Source organism: Phaethon aethereus, assembly GCF_964289735.1.
Source record: "Phaethon aethereus genome assembly, chromosome: 1".
In the NCBI taxonomy this organism is placed as follows: domain Eukaryota; kingdom Metazoa; phylum Chordata; class Aves; order Phaethontiformes; family Phaethontidae; genus Phaethon; species Phaethon aethereus.
The window spans coordinates 137858005-137877635 of NC_138575.1; the positions used below are offsets into that span (position 1 = coordinate 137858005).

General features: G+C 40.6%; 1 protein-coding gene across 2 annotated transcripts in view; it reads right to left on the bottom strand.

The window, feature by feature from the left end:
• The window catches only part of FRMPD4 (FERM and PDZ domain containing 4), a gene marked incomplete at its 5' end in the record, with an annotated part of 327624 nt that overhangs the window by 27232 nt on the left and 280761 nt on the right, over positions 1-19631 (bottom strand). The window contains one exon of one of the 2 annotated variants that reach the window (XM_082011525.1): positions 3697-3742. In XM_082011525.1, the coding sequence (XP_081867651.1) occupies positions 3697-3742 (46 nt within the window). Of the gene's footprint in view, positions 1-3690; positions 3743-19631 lie in introns of both variants that reach the window. The other variant, XM_082011524.1, reaches the window with a different exon arrangement.

A 19631-nucleotide genomic window follows, 5' to 3' on the forward strand; every position in this document is an offset into this window, starting at 1 on the left:
ACACTTTCAAAGAAAAAAAGCCATAATTTCTACACCGATTTCACAACTTCAAGGAGTCAAAAATCACCTTGCTCAAAATGCTCACATGTCTAACTTCTGAAGGATTTCTAAAACTACACCTTGGTATTCTTTTTCATTTTAGATTTTGAAGACTTTGTGACAAACCTCTTTCTTTTTTGTGCCCTTCTTTACAACCACAAGTCTAGATATTGTAGTTGCTGCTATTAAATGACTCCAGAAGGCAAAGCAGCATGAAAAATACTGTGAGATTCTCAATAAGATTGTTGCCACAATCATTACAAGTGTTATTTATCGTAGTTTTTTCTGCAAATGTTGTGTCTCAGACATATAACTGTGTTATAACAAGAAACATCCCTTTCAAAATACAAAAAGGTCTTATCCTTTTCCCATTGCAGAACTTATGCACAGCAAAATTGCCATAGATCTCAGCTGGGCCTGGACTACATCCAAGGAGCTCAAGAGATTAATCATGAAAGCAACCTATCAAATGATCTCTACACATAAAATCTGAACAGATATCAAAACAAGCAAGTTATTTGATTTGAGTAATGCTTAAAACTTAATAAGGCAACAATCAGAACAATAGTCCATTTACAGAATAAAATGTTCAGAAATCATAATCAAATGTCATACTTCCAGAAATCAAAACTTTAAACTGCTTCAAATGCTTTAGCTGTTCAGTGACCTCCTTATGAGCAGTGGTGATAAGAACCTAGCAGAGATTTGTAGATTGATGGAAAGAAAAAGATAGCCTAATGCTTTGGTCATAATTAAAATGAAATTTTAATGAGTTTAAGCATTAAACAGAACTGAATGCACTTAAGCAAAATTATCCGCAAAAGCTTTCAAAAAGTACTAAGTGAACTACAGAGTACTATAAATCTAGATTACATCTACTTTCACCTGCAATCATAAAGGATGGTTACTTGAAAGCATGAAAACAAAACACACTCTAAATAGCACAAATAAAAACAATTAAGAAACAGCACTCCTGTAATCCATCTTGGCAGATATTTTTCATGCAATGATAGAAAAAGGTTCACCATCAGGAAGAGAGATCGATGAAATGTTTGTAAAGATGTATTTCTGCCAAGAATGGGGAAGAAGTTCACTCTTTATTTAAAAGCTCTTACTTTTCCTTTGTCTGGGTTCTACTTCATCTTTCCAGTTTTATTGGCAAAATAGTAAAAGAAAAAATGGAGGAAGCAAAATTAAAGAAAAGGGGAAAACACATGTGCATCATAATTTTCGAAGACATAAATACTGTTTCCCAACTGCAAGACAAAATGTACTTGCTGTACAGGAGGATCCCCTGCACAGAAGACCAGGACAGGTGGAGTGCAGCAACACCCAGGACGGCAGAGCTGAGAGGGATGTCACCTAACTGGCTCAGGCACTACCAGCAGTAACGTTGCGGCAGTATGAGGGTCAGCACGGGACAGATGTTCAAGGAGACTCACGGGTCCCCAGGAAACTTCACAGCCCAGGGTTTGCATGAGGGACCCTGAACTGCTTCAAGGTTCAAACTTGGCTGCACACAGTGGCAGCATCCCAGCTACTCCCTATCCCCACTCACACGTTTGTCTCCACTGCAGGAGAATTTGGGCTTGAAAGGGATAAGGGAAGGATGCTATGAATCAACAAGACCCTGGTCTGGACAGGTAGGGAGGTACAATAAGAGTGCACAAACCAGAGGGGATCTGCAGGGTGCAACAGTCCTGCAGTTGAGGCTCTCCCAACTAAGCCCATGCCATTGAAGCATCCCGACTTTGGGATAAAAATGGGTAAATTAAAGCTAGCACTGATATGCATACATCAATCACATCTTCTGACTGATCTGTGGACATTCTTGGGGAGACAATCTTCATGCCCATATGAGATAAAACGTCCATCACCCCTGAAAACTTGTGTGCTTTGTCTGCTGGGGTAGAGCTGGGGGACTCTGGTAGACATTCCAGAGTGGGGCAACACAAATACACATATAAGGTGAGTACATCAGCCCAAATGGCTGACAGGATGGCAAAGTGTTTCAGTGCCTTTCATAGCTCAATGACATCTAGAGTTAGTTCAGTTACTGAATAGCCTTTGGTACTATGTAATGAGAGGAGCAGATTCTGCCTTGTCAGGCCTCAAACAGGGCTTGGACCTGAAGAGCTGGGATGACACCAGGTCATGACTTTCCTTCTTCTCCAGGTCAAAGGCTGGAGGAGGACCGTACCTGTGCTGTAAGGTCTCCCATTGAACACGGAGTGCACAGTTTATTTGAATTTCAGCTTCCCTTACGTTCAGTACATACAGGCTTGCTCTCACACCAGCAGCACAGTGATACCAGGACACAACACCCCACAGACATGTGGTGCTACACTTTACTCTCTACTTTTAAGGGCTCCACACACCTGCACTAAAACACATGCCCTTTCTTCACCTGGCATCTAAAGAAAAGAATGAAGCCTGTCAACAGATAAAATAAGGCAGCCTGCATAAAAAAGGCAAGTGGATGAGGATTTCTTTTCCCCCGTATTATATATATTCCCTGTGATCAAAAGCACTGGCGGTAATCCAGCAAGCTTTCAAGGCGGTTGGTTTCTTTATTTAGTCAGACCATGCCTGCATTTTCATTTAAGGTGGCTGATGTCGACCAGATCTCAGCTCGTCTTCCTGCCAGTGGTCTTACTGCAGCGCACAGCCCCTGCCTGGTTTTCCTGTGGAATGCATGCTTTTCCCCCATGATTTACTTGCTGTTCAGACTGGCTTCTAGAAAGGGTACAGGAACAGCACAACTACACGGCCACCTCTAAACTAGCCAGGAAGGCTAGTGAGTAGTATGAAGCCACACAGCACTGGCCAAGTTGCATTTGCAAGATAGATATTTTGGCAGCTTCATCAGATAAACTTGTTTTCACATCTTTGTGTCAAATCCATCTCATCTCTTATTCTTGGGTGAAAAGGATGCAATTATCCCTTATTAATCAAAACTGTTGTGTATCAGGCTAGCCAACGGGGAAATGAATGGACCTGCTGAATCTGAAATCACTCCTGATGCACGGCTGAGGCCCCTCAGCAGCCTGCAAGGTACACGGATGTGCATGGATGTACGGGAAGAGAGAGATGTGCTTCCTCCCCGGGCTTGACTTCTCTCCGTTTTCATGGGAGATGGATTTGAGCTGACAGGTCAGGAACCCACTCCCACAACCCGCTGAGCGAGGTGCAATGGCACGTCGCACCAGCCAGCTCCGAGGCAGGATGCAGTTTCTCCCGGTCCCTTCAAGCCAGCCTCACGCTATCGCCTGTCTCCCTCTCCCTGGCCCTCACCTCCACGCGCCCTGCGCTGGAGATGCAGACAGAGCCCTCCCTTGGTCCTCTGTGGGACCGAGGCACAATTAAGAAAAACTCAGGAGCTGCAGAAGATCAGAAATTGAAGCAGAACTCAGCATTCCGCTCTACCCGTCTTCCCCATACGAGTTTAAAGATACTGTTATTATTTAACTTGCTAATGCAGTCTCTGAGTGCAGTACGCAGTAACTCAGTCTTAAACATCACCTTTAAGAGCCACAGCTCTTATCTCACTTCTTTCCTTTTATTGCAACAGATAAGGTAAAGACACAGACAGAATATAGGCAGGAAAAAAAGCTGCAATGTTGCTAGGAAACTAATTCAGAGAACACAGATACTTACAGGGTAAGGTTGAACAACAGTAAGGAGGATTGATTCTTTGCAGCTTCTATAAAAAGAAAAAAAAAGTAAAATCAAGTAAAGATTCATACTCTTATATGCTAGAGATAACCAGCTTTTCTTTTTTAATGGAGAAAACTGCAGTAATATGGCAAAATGTTTATTACAATCACATAGCAGAGAATTACAGAGATAAATAATACGTGAAATAACAATGGATATTAAAAAATAAGTTTTTTCCAATCTAACAAATTGAGTTGACTTAACTTTACAGTTTATGCTATGGAATATTTGCTTCATCAGAGAGACCTCCATGCTGCCAAAATGGTCTTCTCCAGCAAGAATGGAATAACGTATGATTAATCCATCAATTCAGCATCTATAGACTACACACTTCTTTTGCTTACTTTACAAATGCAAGTCACTTTTTATACTATCTAGCTCTTGTACACCTAATGCCAAATTTATCTAAGAGAGCAGTGGTTTCAAAACAAAAATGAGGACAAAATTTAGCCCCCAACTCTTCTCTAGCTCGCTTTTTAAAAGGGGTGGAAAATGATCAGTATTTGGTGAACACTCCCATTAAAATTTTTACGTTTTTTACAAGATTGCTGAAGAAAGGTTCTTTAAAATTAAACAGCTCTTCTTTAGCTTGAAATTCATAGATGGAGAACATATGACCAGGTCTAAAATAACCACAACTGATTCTCAAGATAAAGAAAAGAATTATTAGGAATCTTGATACGATAATGGTCTAGACAAATGAAAAATATATATTTTGACTATTGGTGGGCAGTTGGGGGTGATGGATAACAGGGGAAAAGTAAGGGTAAAGTGGAAGAAGGAAGAGAAGCCAATCACAGTCAATATCTCTTGTATTACATTGTTGGTCAGATGGCTCCTGAGGGCAATATTAGCTAAGAAAAGGTCAGTTGCCATTTTGTTTAGATGGAGTTGATTTTCTGTTGGTTTTACTACTTTCAAACACAATTAATTGCTTATTTGTGTGATTTATTGCCTGGGTAACTGGAGTGCAACTGATTTGGCATGCCTGACCCGTTCAGCAGAACTAACTAAATATACAGTATCACCTTATATGCATATTCACATCACTGATATGGAACTTAAAAAGCCAAAAAGCAAAGAAAATAGAGAAGAGACTGAAGGCCCATAAGAAAATTGGTCTGGAAAGTTGGGCCACACTTGATGACACCAACACATCTCTGAAGGCCAACTGGGATAGCAAAATCTAGTTTGGTCCAAGACATCAGTCATGCAAGGGTCAAGGTCTGACCCAGTATCCCCTAAGGACAGTAAAATCTGTCAAGGCTCAATTTTTACTCCTCTTGTTGGATATTTATATCATTACACTAAAAGAGCATAGGCAGACTTTTTAAAAGGAGGGATTGAAGGCTTTGGTTGCTTGTTTGTGCTTGGAACAACAGAAATAAAATCAAGTTAGAAAGTTAAAAAAATATTAATGAGGAGCCACGTGTGGTAAAATTTAAATATTCTGCTACAGAACAGCACAATTTTATCCCCTTTAGATATAATTATAACTACTTTAAGGAATTTCCCACATATATTATTAATTTTAATAAAACATGTTCCAAGGTTAAAGTCCAGAAATTATTTATTCAATCATGAAACAGCCTTTATTTACAGTGTTCGTATTTGTGAAAATTTACAATTCATTTTTAAGGTCTGTAAGCTACAGTTTTGGAAATCTCCACAATTATTCTTTATTATTTTCCACTGTTATTCTTGAAAAGTTTATAGCTTATAGTTTAAAAGAAAAGCAACCTCCATTCTGTTTTGGCTATCAACAGGATTCCCTCTACTTTCTTTCTATTCTACCCACCACATTTCTGAAATCTGAAAATATATAAGAAATGTAATTTATTACAAGAATCTCACGGTCGCATCTATGCTATCCCCCTCTATACAATTTGCCACTGCTATATTAATCTAGGCATATTGACAGAAAAACCCACAGAGTTGTTAGCTATGGGATAAACTGCAGCCCTGGGACAACTACTCCACGCCCAGCTGACCTCTTCAATAACTTTCTAATTTACATAACATAAACTAATGTATATTCCTCATGAAACATAAGATGACAACCAACCCTGCCTCCTGTGGGCCAGCTATCGTAGAGAGTTGCCTTTAAAAGAGAAAAATCAGCTTCTCCTGAAAATGGTTTTCAGCTCTTCATTATGCTTGGATTAAACGTGTCGAAGTGCCAGTGTGGGCAAGATTCATCCTAGAGCTTTTTTAAAGCAAAAGGTCATCAGTGCTAAGATTTATTTTGGGGGCAAGACTTTCTTACAGGATAATCACTTGCATTGGAAGGATGCTCGACCCTGGACCATTCATTCAATGTTTGAGGCTATAGTAAGGCCATTTGGAGTATCTCGATGCAAGCATGTTACATATATACTAAGCAGGTGTCAGGCACATGTACAGTCCCCTCATTATTAGGAAAAACATTTTCTATAAAACACATGCTACAGATACAAAGCACAGCACAGTTACAAGAAAAATAAATATTTAATCAGCAGCTTTTTGATCTGCAGTACCCAGTCATGACTCCACCGCTCGTTTTAAATCCTCCTCAACTGATGACGGCAAAACTCCATACCACAGCACATCACGTTCTACTTCCAATACTGTCAGAAAATCCTAGATGTCTAAATGATAACCCTTGCACTGTCAATGAGAGACTGTCAATGGTACCATGTATTGTACATATTAGTAATGGAAAAACAATGGAATCACTGACCATGTGCTGGGATCTCTAAGTTTTATAGCTTAAATGTATGTGTACATACATATATCCATGTGTGACAGTGGAACATATAAACAGTTTAGATTAGATTACATAAACCAGGTACGTCACCACACTTAAACGTGAGCTACTTCTTTTAAACAACTTCAGAAAACTAGTGACAAAGGCTAAAAAAACAATTGCAGTCTTACTTTCCCCCTGAAATGTCTTTTCCTCCTTTAAGAATGTGACTAAATTAAAAAAAAATAAAATTATATATTACAGATAATTAATTGCCTTTCCTACTCACTTAACCACAACCTAATTATTTCTCTTTTAAATCTACATACTCTTTAGAGTCACGCAAGACCAAATATTTGCAATCCCAAGCTTGGACAACAGCTCAGGACTTGCTGGGTGCTCTGCCATCTGGCCAGCTAACACCAACACCACAATAAAATACCGTCATGTTTCTTTCATTTCCTGACATTAGAATCAAGCGATGAGAACAAGGCTAAAATCTGCAAACTGCAATGGGCGTTTCAGTGATTCATCTCTTTGTCCTTCCCCATGCTCCATGTGGTCACTGTATTTGTCCGTTCTCCCTACTCCTTACAGCTACTTAGGCTGTAACAAGGAGAGAATATAGATGGTTTGATAATCAAATTATGGCACATTATAAAGGTTAAAGTTGTATTACTAAGTATCACGCATCTCAGGCTACACGAGGCATTAACATTCAGCTACGAAGCCAGCCATTGACTTTGTCTGTGAACTTGTGGCTGGAAATTACTGTCTCTCCTCTGCTTCCTTCTTGCTGGAACAGAGGAAGGGATGTGGGGGCAGACGAGGGACGTGGGGGGACTGAGCCATATGGAATAAGTGGCTCTGTTCTTCATATGCGTCCTATAGCAAATATAGCTCATGAACAAAGAGAAAGGATGTACATTACCTGTACTCACTCTTAAGAATCAAGAATGGAAAATTATTGTTTATGCTAATTTAAAAGCTTTTAGCAGTTTTCCATACTAGAGGAGCACTAGGTTTCTCTCCCAGTGAAGATGACTGAATTAAGAATTGACATATAATAAATAATATAATTTACAGGGAATGCAATCTTTCTCTTAACCATAACTCATCTCTTTTTCACTCACACTGAACATCAAATTCTGAAACTCTTGTTTTGAAATGCTTTGTTCTCTGCTATTTCAGGATACTCTGTTTCACTTTGTGCCTCACTATTGATGAGAAAGGTCTGAATTTCACAATTATGGAGTGTGATGATTTGCAGTATGCTTCACACTACATTTTTGAAGTAAGGAAATGGAAATCAGTGGGTCAAAAACTAACTACAAAATGTAACAGGTTACCTCAAACACCCTGTTCAAAGATAAGGAAAGTGGAACTCCTCTTCAAATTCTAGCATCTAGAGAAAAATCATTCAGCATTTGCATGTCTTTCATTATTATGAAGATTAAGGCAGTAATAACTAACAAAGAGTTTGCAAAGTCACTCTATTGTAGTACATTTCAAATGCATAATTTTCATTTGAGCTGTGTATACATTTTTACATAAAACCTGTTCTGCAGGTTTTATGTAAAATAAAATTCCCTTCACCTAGGGAAGCTCCAAATTTCACTTCTCCAGACTTTGCTCATGAGAAACAGTTCCTGTGGAAAAGAACAGTTTGCCCCAGAGATCCGCCTAGTTTTATTGCCAGAGCTGGAGACAGCTTCTGGAGGGACCTCGATGGGACCCATCCTAACCCAGTGTTGCCTCATCCTCCGCTGTTATCACGCTGTCCATCCCAGTGTACCTCCAGGTCCTGCAATAAGGCCAACCTGCCTGAACGGACACGGGAAACCTTGACAAGCTAGTGAACAAGCTCAGTATTCATCGACACCCATGAAACAATGCAGAGGGGCAAGGGGAGAGACGCTTTAAGGAGATTATGCCTTTCCCCAAGGCTATTTTCATCACAGGAGAAGCAGTGCTGTGCAAACACAAACACACAAGCTAAAAGCCCATGCAGTCCAGCTCCTCTGCAACAGAGAACTCCTCCAGCAAGAGCCACGGCGTGTGGGGGTCTTCCTGCTCCGTCTCCAAAAGCAGCACTGCAGCACACAAACTACAGGCAACACTTCCATGACTCAGTAGCTTGTAACTGAGAACTACAATAGATTAAGCCAGGCTGGAAGCCATGCTACTGTGGGCTGCTGGGTTCTGGCCTCTTGATTACATCTACCCATAGATGAACGTTGATTTAGCAGCAGGTGAAGAATCTGACCTCTCCAAGCCTAGGAAAAGGATATTTTCCAGGGAATTTTTAGGCCAACACAGAAAAATATACTTTCTCAAGAGGTTGCCAACACATGGCACAAGAACTGCTTAAAAGGTGGCAGTGGGATTTCAGTCTCTGCCTGCCTTGCTGGCTCCACTGACCTTCAGGAAGTTTCTCTGAAGATCCTGTATACTGCTAGATACGGGCTACTCTGCCATCACGCTATGCAGGCAAGGCAGGGTACGCCATGCATGGCATTACCTTCCCAGCTCCATCTCAGAAGACAGTTGCAGGAGTGCAGCAGGCAAGAAACATAGCAAGATGCTCATGAAATACGGTACGCTACCACAAAGGTGAGGTGTGGGGTCCCTGGTTGGGGAGGTGGGGTAACGTTGCATAGTATATAGATAGAGAAGATAGGACATGAGGCCAAGGTCTTGCTTTGGGGGTGGACACATGAGGAGCAACCTAAGAGATGAATGGGAGCATCAGGTTAGGTGCTGTTTTCTCCTGGGATGACAGAGCACAGAACAGGTCTTATTTTTCGAGATAGGGAGGGCGTGCTGGAATTTCTGGTATTCAGGAGGCAGAGGGATCACAATTACATTTAGAAAGCTGGTGACTGTTTCTTCCACCACTGTTAATGGTAGTATCTGCCCTTAGCCTCACTGTCAATACAGTGAAATACTCTTGACATCCAAGCAACTTCAACTTGTGGACTTCTGACCCCCACAATTTATGCTGAATAGCCCTGCTGCTTCACAAGGTCCTTAAAATTCAAGTCTGCCATTAAATATGTGCAGACTTGCAGCAGCAGAAGCAATCTGAACAAGAATCTGGGAATTTTACAGGATTCCTGTTTGAATGTCTGAGCCCTAAAAAGTGTATAAGTAATGGATGCTTGAAATGACCACAGCCACATAAAGTATAAAAGATATAAGCATGGGATTATTACTGCACTGCAGGATCAAACAGCAGCAGAAACACAGCTGAGAGAAAAGACACTCTGATTCGAACATAAATAACTTCAATAATAGCATACAGAAAATTACTGTCAAAGAAAATTGTGTTTTATATAAATGTTCTTCTTTCTTTTAAAGGTCTGGCATGGTGTGAAAGTCAATCTTTAAAATTGTCACAGTCTGCAGCTGGCACTAATTGGAACCCTTGTTGGCAGTCTCCGTAAGGGGCCAAGAAGCAAGCGTGTCTGCAGGCTGAATTACGATCGCTTCCTCCGATAGAAGTGGTCCCTTCAGATCAGGGCTGTGGCACACTGGCTGGCTTTCATACAGAAGATGCCATTTCAGAAGTCTCTGCAGTAAAGGCTTTGAGAATAAAAAAGCCCCCCATTCTCTAAGGCTGTCCATCTGTCAAGCTTTCATATGTACCAAATTCATTCCGTTTTCTCCTTCATTAGCACTGTGGCAAGGTAACCCCTATAAAGAAGTTGTTCTTGATTTCAGTGCTTTATGAAGATCTACATTTACCTCTAGCCAAAATAATTCTCCTGTCCACAAACACCCAAAGTTGTCCAGTTGCTTGTATTTTCAACTTTAAGGCTATAATCTTTGTAACTGAGTTACCAAAATGTTAGTAAAACAGTGAATACTTGTGCAAGCTGCACAAGAGTGCCTTGGTAAGGCGCCTTCAACATCAACAGCAGCGTTAGGCTGCTACGTAACTGCTGAGCAATGTTACCTGCACTCCTCTACCAGACAGTGTCTTACCAGCTCCTTACTACATCGTCCTTCAATTAATTCCGGACCACAACTCTGAATATCAGCAACATGCAGAAAACTCTACATTGACTGGGCCGCCTTCCTTCGGCAACCATTTTCCTACTTACGCAGATCCATGATGGTCTCCCTCAGCTCCTGAGGGAACAGGGGGTTAAACCTCAAGATTGAGTAGAGGACGTATTAGGAGATACTAACACCTGAGCTTTCTACTCCAACAGAATCAGCATTTGCTCGTTTTGGCCAATGTAAAAACCAAGAGCCAGATGGGCCTGCATGTATATCTGATGGACCAAGACATTCACCAAGTCCGACCGTTAGCATGCTACTGCCACGCAATCACAGCATAAATTACTTCATGCTGCACGAAGATGCCATACTGCCAAAGAGAAAAATGTAGCGCTTACTCCCCTATTAATTAATTTTTCAGCTGTGCTCTTCTAATTAGACTTTCTGCACATTAGTTTTAAAGGATCAAAGACATATAAAATGGGATGATATTGGTCTCTCAGGTCACTCATCCAGTCCAGTGCTACTTTTTTTTCAGTGCTACTTTTCCTGTCATTAACTGCCAAAGCCTCAGAAGCTTTGCAGAAAAGTTAATCCTCAAAGTGTAGTGAACGAAGTACAATATAAGGCAGCCCCAAGATGTCTATTGATGAGACATCTTTAGGAATGGTGCTATGGAGCTACTATACAATACTATCAAAGTAAAATATTTACAGAACAGGGTGTTCTCACCATGGAAAGGGTAGTTCCGCTCTCCTGAGAATTTCTCACCTTTATTTGTGAGACTATGTTGTTTCCATCTCCAGACTGCAATGACTTTTAAATGGCATTCCTGTGGGCATTCTGAGCGAGCCCTTTCAGACAGGGTTTCTAAGTGAGCTAAGTGCAATTCTGTTTTCCCATTCTGCAGCTGCCCACGTGCAGAAGCTGGCAGGCACACAACGGCTGCCCGCTGCCCACACTGCTGAGGTATGTTAAACCCATGCAATTAACTTGGGATCACTTATCTTTTGCACTAACATAATTACTGAGGACTTCCAGGAACTTGAACCGTACTGAAACACCGAGGTTGCAGAATGAAATGCACAACATGGTAAATTCTAACCATTCCACAAAATCCAACCCAATGATCACATGAAAGATTATACTTTGAAACAGTGGCATGAACCAATTCTCTGGTGCAGTCACCAGAGAAATAGCAATGGTTACAAAATACATTCCGATTACTCCATTATTGCTTAACTTCAGCCTTCATAAATGGAGCCACCATGACTTTGTTACAGTTGCATATGTGGTCACAGCAAAATCTAATGTAAAAAATGCTAAATGTAATCAGAACATTCTTCTAACTTTCTAAATTTTTGTAAACACATCTGGATGCTCAAACTGGATTCAGAGTTCATTTACCTGGGAGAGGGAAAGAAAAGCACTGGAACATCTCGAATGCTTTTCTGTACAGGTTCCACATGTTCCTCTACATTACCTGAATTTGACTGAAAGAGGCTTTCTCGTGCTTTACTGAATTTTCAGCAGTTACTTAGGCATCTTGATTCAGTCACATAGCCATTTGAATTTTTACCTCAATAGTGGAAACAGACAAAATAATGAAGCTTTAAAGGACTCGAAGAAATGATGAGGTAACTTGCCAAAACCTGAAAATTGGTTTTATTTAATTCACTTATCTCACTGCAAAAGAAAGATTAAGAATACTACCTAGCAATTGGAAAGCGTGTTTCAGAGAGTGACTATAACTCTAATAGTCACATAATGAAGCCTTGTTGGTTTCTTATTTTTTTCTTTCAAAGAGACACAACATAAATTTTCACTTAGGAAAGAAATTCTTTCTTCTAGTGGTTTATTTTTAATGTCTGTTTTTGCTGACACTATGTTACAAAGTTACTAACAATCATCCCTTTACTTAATGTTTTTTTTCTCTAGTCTGGCTGCAGCAGACCTCTCATGCCCCATGGGAAGCAAAAGTTTTGATTTCATCAATCCTGGGCTACTTCTCTTCATTGTAAGTGGCAGAGCAGCATGCTTAAGATGAGGACTTCTTGACAATGGGGAAAAAAGAATAAAAGAGAAATAATAATTCTTTGAATAGTCACACAGTATCAGAGAAAAAATCAGTAGCGAAAGACCAACAGCTATGGTGCTGGTTTGACAATACACTAAATCAAGCTTCCAGTACCGGATTGAAAAATAAGTGGCCATGCGCTGCACAGCTCTGAAGCAGTGTGTGAACAGCGTCTATCAGTACCAGCTGCTCAGAAACTTCAATAAAGCAGATTTTATACAGGATCAGGTATGGTCTTTCCTTCAGCAAATGACACAGTCAGCCCAGTAGTCAACAAAAACTTCACGGCACGTCTAATGGCTAATTTCACAGAAATGCAACTCCGTGCCCACATTAAAACTGCTCTGGTGATTGAACAAGCAAGGTGCAGCTTTGCTACCACAAACCATGAAACCAAAGCTGGACCGACAAGTGACCGGTTATGGCCACAATTCCATGAAAGGATGTGAAGTGAAGTGCACTTGCTGTGATGGTCAGAGCATCTTCTGGCAGCCGGCAAAGTGGTGCTGCTGCCTTCCCCAATGAAACCCTGCCTCTAGCGGAGCTCCTCCTGGCCTACCCAGTCTTGACAAAAGGTAGGCAGTTGACATATTGATATTAATATAATGCAAATATTGCTTCATTAGTGCTTCTACTCTCCCAACAGTCTCCCCCTACTCTGATTTTTGTCATAGGTGGACATACTTTGGACAGAGAGTAGATTTACTGTATATGCTGGTGCAGCATTTTGCACAGTGATGTTTGGTCAATCTAGATAGTATGGCAGTTAACAGATGAACAAGAAGAGGAATTCAATAAAATGCATTGTCTAATGCAAAACACTTTGCATAAATAATTATGGCAATGAATTAAAATAAACAATGGTATAAACTTGTTGTTCCTTGCTGAGAGACAAGGAAATCACGTACTCTAAAAACACATTTCAAAAAGAATGTGGAAATAAGGAAGTGAAATAAAAGATAGTTGAAGTTGTCAGAGACTGTAGAGGAGTGATGCCTGTATCCATAAGATTGCAAAATAGATCTATGGGAGCTACATATTAAAGAGGAGGAAAGATCACTAAAAATGAGAAAATCTTAGATATTCTTATTATGTGATAGATTAACCATAATCTTTTATGATCACAGCTTCATTTTCATTTGTATTGAAGCAAAAGAAATCATTACAGCTGCTATTCCTAATCTGGACTGCACTGGCATTTTCACTTTCAGGTTAGGTCATTGTGTACGTAGCAATCAAAGGTCAGGTGTTCATACACATTCTTCATTCCTGCTGCTATTCTATATATTTTCTTTTTCTTAATGTTTTTCAAAAAGCAGAACATCAGATAAACTTTGCTAATTAAATGTTAAATGCTTTAGGAGCATCTTGTTTTAGAGAGTTATCTGAGTTTTTATTAATAATGTATAACATTTACATAGGGCTATTTTGTGTCAGAAGTCCTTCACAGACATTATCTTAGCTCTAAGTAATCCAGTCAATAAAGAAAAAGAAATTAAGAAGATGAAGATGCACTCAGAAATGAGATAAAGCTCTTGAATTCTGAAGAGTATTGCATTTTCAAGCACAAGACACAGTTCAATATTATTGGCTTTATTATTGTTCCTTAGGAAAAACACATTCATTCAAAGAGTAAATGGTATTTTTCTTTCAGGTGCCTGAACATTATTATTTTTGCTTTTAAGTCTTATCTCTTTCCTCAGAACCAAACTATGTGACCCAATTTAAGAGCATCTCTATTCTTTGTTATGGAACACATTGCTATTATGATGTTTTAAATACTTAAAGATTGATGGAACTAGTTTTAAGAAATAAATGTTCCAACAGAAGTCATTATGAAAAGTTTCAGTGGTCAGTGGCTTGAGTTTTGTGGCCATCATTATTATTATTATTACTACTACTACTACTATATCTGCAAGATTAGACAATTGATGGATGCTGAGCTGCACAGACTAATTCAGAATGATTTTTGCTTACGGAGTCTGGAATAGAAAATTGGTTGGTCAGGTGCCAAAGACATATCCATGTGCCACTGAAGAAGTATATGTGATGTTAAATGTGATTCTGTGATTTGGATGGACAGCCAAAGAGGCTACTCTTTTTAAGCTACCATGCACGTGGCACAGTAATTCAGATCGCAGCAACCCCAACGTGCAAATCATCTGGCTATATTTGCGTCCCCATGCATCTTAAATTTAATATTTATCTATAATTTAATTTTTACATCTTAAATTTAATATATTTAAGATGTAGACTGATATAAGAAATTAAGTCAAAATTGTTGCCAGATGAGTAACTACTTGTTTTTTGTCCAATTGCATTACTTATTAAAAAGTCCTGCCATGAATATTTATCATATATCCAGAATGTGTAAAATTGAAAAGGTTCACCCCTCTTTTCTTTCGTGTTTTTTTTTAACACAGGATGATTTATCTATTTATTTTGCTAAAATCAATAAGATATGGCCTTGACATTCGATTTTATTTAAAGCTCTGTCCAACTTTTCAAAATCATGTTGTTAATTTTCATTTCATACATCTAAATGTTTAAGCTGGTTAACTTAATAATGCATTTATGCTGTTATATCTTTTATTTTTTCCCCAGTTGTATCACTAGAACTACATAATTTGTTTTACATTTTCCTTGGGACAAACGATCACTAAATAATAAGTCCTACTGAAAAGTTACAAGGCAAATGTATACTGCATGTAAATGTGGTCCTTAAGATATAACGTCAAGTACACTAAAACAGAAATCCTTCCTTGATAAATGCAGATATACTGCAAAATATGAGCGGGGGGGGGGGGGAAGAAATGTTTGAAAAGGGGAGAAGAAAATTACCCTGCAAACACAAACCAAGCATAAAATGCTAGATGGCTGCATTCTTCTATCCGCACAGAAAATTAAGACATAATTGCAGTGCAGTCGGTCGCACCGACGTGAGCCTCAGTCTAGATACGATGGGCAGCAACAGCAGTAAAACCGCGACGCCACTCTCTTTGGTATCAGTTATACCCCCCCCCGCCGCCGAAAACGCCCACGCTCGCAGAGCCAGGCCAGTGCTTCGTTAGCCGTACCAGCCTGATTAAAGTTCACTCGGGGGTACGATTCTCACACGTGCTGCGTTCAGGCCAGCCCCAGCCCACCGCCTCTGCGGTGGTGCCGCCACGCTCTGCGGCTCAGCCGGGGGGGGAAGTGAAAATTAACCATTAACCAGACCTCTCCCGCTCCTTTGAAGCTGTGGGTGACAGTCAGGAGTGAGGAGAAGGACAGTAAAACGTCTCTCTGCTCTTTAGGAAAATAGTGAGGGGGAGGAGGGAAGCTGTGCGTGGAGGAGGCGAATGCATAACTCACCATATAGCTGCAGCCAGAAGGTGGTAGGAGGGAAGATGGATATTGGTATAGGAGAAAAAAGAAGACAGGACTGACTTCACGCAGCTTGCTTAAATTAATTTTATAGGTATTTTCTAAATAATTTATCCGGTATACTTGTATTTTTTTCAGCTAGATTTATGTCCCCCGTGGCTTGACGGGGCACTTCTGTTTCCCCGGAGGGCGCTGAGCTCCCCGCAGACGGCAGGACCTGCTGGAGCTGCGCCGCTCTGCACGGCGGGGACAGAGACCCACGCTGCTGGGGACGGAGCACGCCATGCCCTGGCACAGACACCGCCCCGGGAAGGCCACAGCCTCTGCTCCCAGCATAGCCACTCTATTGAGCGATTATATCACACAGAATCACAGAATCATTAAGGTTGAAAAGACCTTTAAGATCATCAAGTCCAACCATCAATCCAACACCACCATGCCCACTAAACCATGTCCTAAAGTGCCACGTCTACACGTTTTTTGAACACTTCCAGTGATGGTGACTCCACCACCTCCCTGAGAAGCCTGTTCCAATGCTTGACGACCCTCTCAGTAGAGACATTTTTCCCGATATCGAGTCTAAACCTCCCCTGGCGCAACTTGAGGCCATTTCCTCTCATCCTATCGCTGGTTACTTGGGAGAAGAGACCAACACCCAGCTCGCCACAACCCCCTTTCTGGTAGCTGCAGAGAGTGACACAAAACGCTTAAGCAGGCGTAGTCGTCTTAGGCACGAGCCATTACGCCACAGGGGCGAGGGCGCACGAGCTGTTGCGCCACAGGGGCGAGGGCTAAACGCTCAGCTTTACACAGCTGGAGTTCATAGAGGTGAATTTTCAACCAGGTGTAGGAGCAGTTTTATGGGAGCAGAAAAATGACCCTGGCCTGTCAGATGCACAAAGAGCCCATCCGCTCTCCGGGCTGCACACAGGGTTTTGGGCACCTTGACGTCACTACCTGGCTTTGGACGCTGCAGGGCTGGCTCTTGTAGTCTGAACCAACTCAAGGATGCTGCTTAAAGATGTCTCCCATACAAGCAAACAAAAGAACTTCAATGAGTTTGAAGGTTTCCCTTCTACAAAATAACTGCTATAAAGAACAACTTTAGGGGTTTGCAGTTTTCTTCTCTTGGGTGAATATCTCCTTCTTCTCTTGAACAGCTCATACTTCTGTTTCATCATTTAGTGAGTTGAGGACTTTCATTTAAAGCTAGTTCATGAAGTCATTAGGCACCAAAGATTTATCAGCTGCAATCATGAGATAAGCATCAAAAAAAGCCTCAGAAGTCTTATCTTCTTCATTTGTACACATTGACAGTGATCTATCTGCGCAAGAATAAATTCCTTGTTCCAAGGACGCACATTAAAATTCAGTTCTCAAAGGAGACATAACAGAGGATTTAGCATGCAGAGGATACATGTTCTTTAAAGGCTATACGTCAAACTGCAAGATTAAAAATAGACTTGTCAAAATTGAGTCGGACAGAAATCACCCTAACATCCCCTATGTTCCAATGGACATCATATTCTTCATTATGTAGTCACGTTGTAATTTTTCGGGGCAACCTGGAGACTTCTCTGGAGTCTAATTAAACTGCAAATGTGATTTTAAAAAAGCAAATTAAACCATTATTTTAAAATTACATTTACTGCTGATGCAAAGTGCTAGATTATGAGTATTGTCTGGCAGTTCCTTCACATCCATGGGTCACTAGTTTTTAGCATACATGTAAGCCAGGAGAACAGTTAAGAGTCCATCCTCATGTATAATTTTCGCCTTTAGGTTAAAACTGTCAGCAAAAAGGGGATGAGAACAAGAGCTAAACAGATAGGTCACAGAGCACTGATAATGCATTTTTATCACGTGCAACCCAAACTAGATACAAAATTCGCCAGGTGGATTTCACAAATTCCTCATGTCATATATGGCAAGAGAATTAAAAAAAAAACCCAAACCCGAAAAAGAGTTCAAAATTATTAATCTGCGATTCTACAGAAAATGATCCAACTATTAAGTCTTTTAAACCTTGCAAATCCTTTTTAAAAAATTTTTATTTTCGAGGTATTTTTCATTCCCTAATTCTGTCCTATCCTGACTTTTTGCATTTCAGTGATGCTAAAAGATAATCTCAGGGCATGAGCTCTTAGTCTACAAAGGATCAACAGCCACAAAATCGTATAAAGAAAAGAGGCAGGGGAGAGAAGTATCCTTATAGATTCTAAAAGCTAATCATTAAAAAGCAAAGTAGAGGAGGGAGATCAGAGAGCTCTGAGAGGATTTGTTTGCTTTCCTCCCTCTACCTTCTCCCCAGATGCAGCTTCCCAAGAAATGTTCAAAGTTCGTGTCTTCCCTGTTGCTCTTCTGAAGATCTGAACTCCAGAAGGGAAGTTTCAGAAAGGTCACCTATGAAGGGGATCTTTGCCCCTAAAAATCCAGAAGTTCAGCATTTGAACCATGTACTATTAGCATTTTTAAAGGCAATTAGAAACAATACACTCTCCTAGTTCTTTGCTTCATCCTGTTTGACCAAATGTCTAACTTTGGCTTTGCTGTTCTGCATGCTGCTGTTGCCAATATCAAACCTATTTATTCAGCCTGATGCACCTCAACCTTTTGCAAAATGTGGTGGTGACTTCGTACGTCACTTGCAGTGCTGCTGCTGCCTTGCTGTAAGTCGGGGCAGTGCCCCCGTCTGAGCAGAGGCCTGAAGAGCTCTTCTTTCCCTGGTCCTGGGCAAAAAATCCCAGGTGTCCCAAAGGCAATTTTGGCTTGCATCCAAATTCCTTGGTTATACAAAGCCAGACACCCGAGATGCTTATGGATCCCTACAGCTACATTACGTTGACTTTAGACCTGCCTCAGCTGCACCCCGAGCTCACCATGAGGCGCAAGGGCAGAAGAGACGGCTCTCCTCCAACCTGCAGTCTTTTCTTCTTGTGTCCTGGGATGGGAAATATTCCAGCTCCTTCAGTTGCCACCACCTAGTTCATCTACTAAGATGTAATTTGGAAAATTATGCTACTCTGGAAATGGCTAAGTCCTTCTCCTTTGCCTAATAAGGGTGAGATCTGCACACAGAGTCATTCCTATGCACTACAGGAGGGAAGGTGGAAGGGAAAGGGGGAGACAACGATGAGTCTATGATTTCTACTTGAAGAATCCATATTTATATATATATATGTATGTATTAATTAAGGATATCTCTGATTACATGAGCAGCATATAAAGGGGAGATAATGTTGCAGACTACAGTGTGTTGGAAAGAAGAGAGGAAAATAGGAACCTGCAGGAGGATGCACTGGTTTTTAAGGGTTAAATAAAGGACCAGAAATTACCAAGAGTATTCAGGAGTGTTAGGGGATGTGTAGAAAAATGAAGGGAGGAAAAAAATGCTAGTGCTTTTTCTAATTAAAATGGTTGTAGAAATAAATCTTTCCCAAGAGAGAATATTCTGTAAACAAGTCATTGTGTGATCTCTCTGACCTTTCTCTGAAACAACTGGAGCTGGTCGTATCAGACACAAAATGCTGGAATAAATGGACTTTGGATCTGACTTGGTCTGGTGGTTCCTAAATTGTTGTATTCCCCTTCCAAGTGATTAACTTGTTTCATAAAATCTTGTGATAATGCTCTAATGCAGAGGTTACCCAGTACACACAGTACTGACATTTTTGGTTGATATCTGCTTCTCATCAAAGTTCT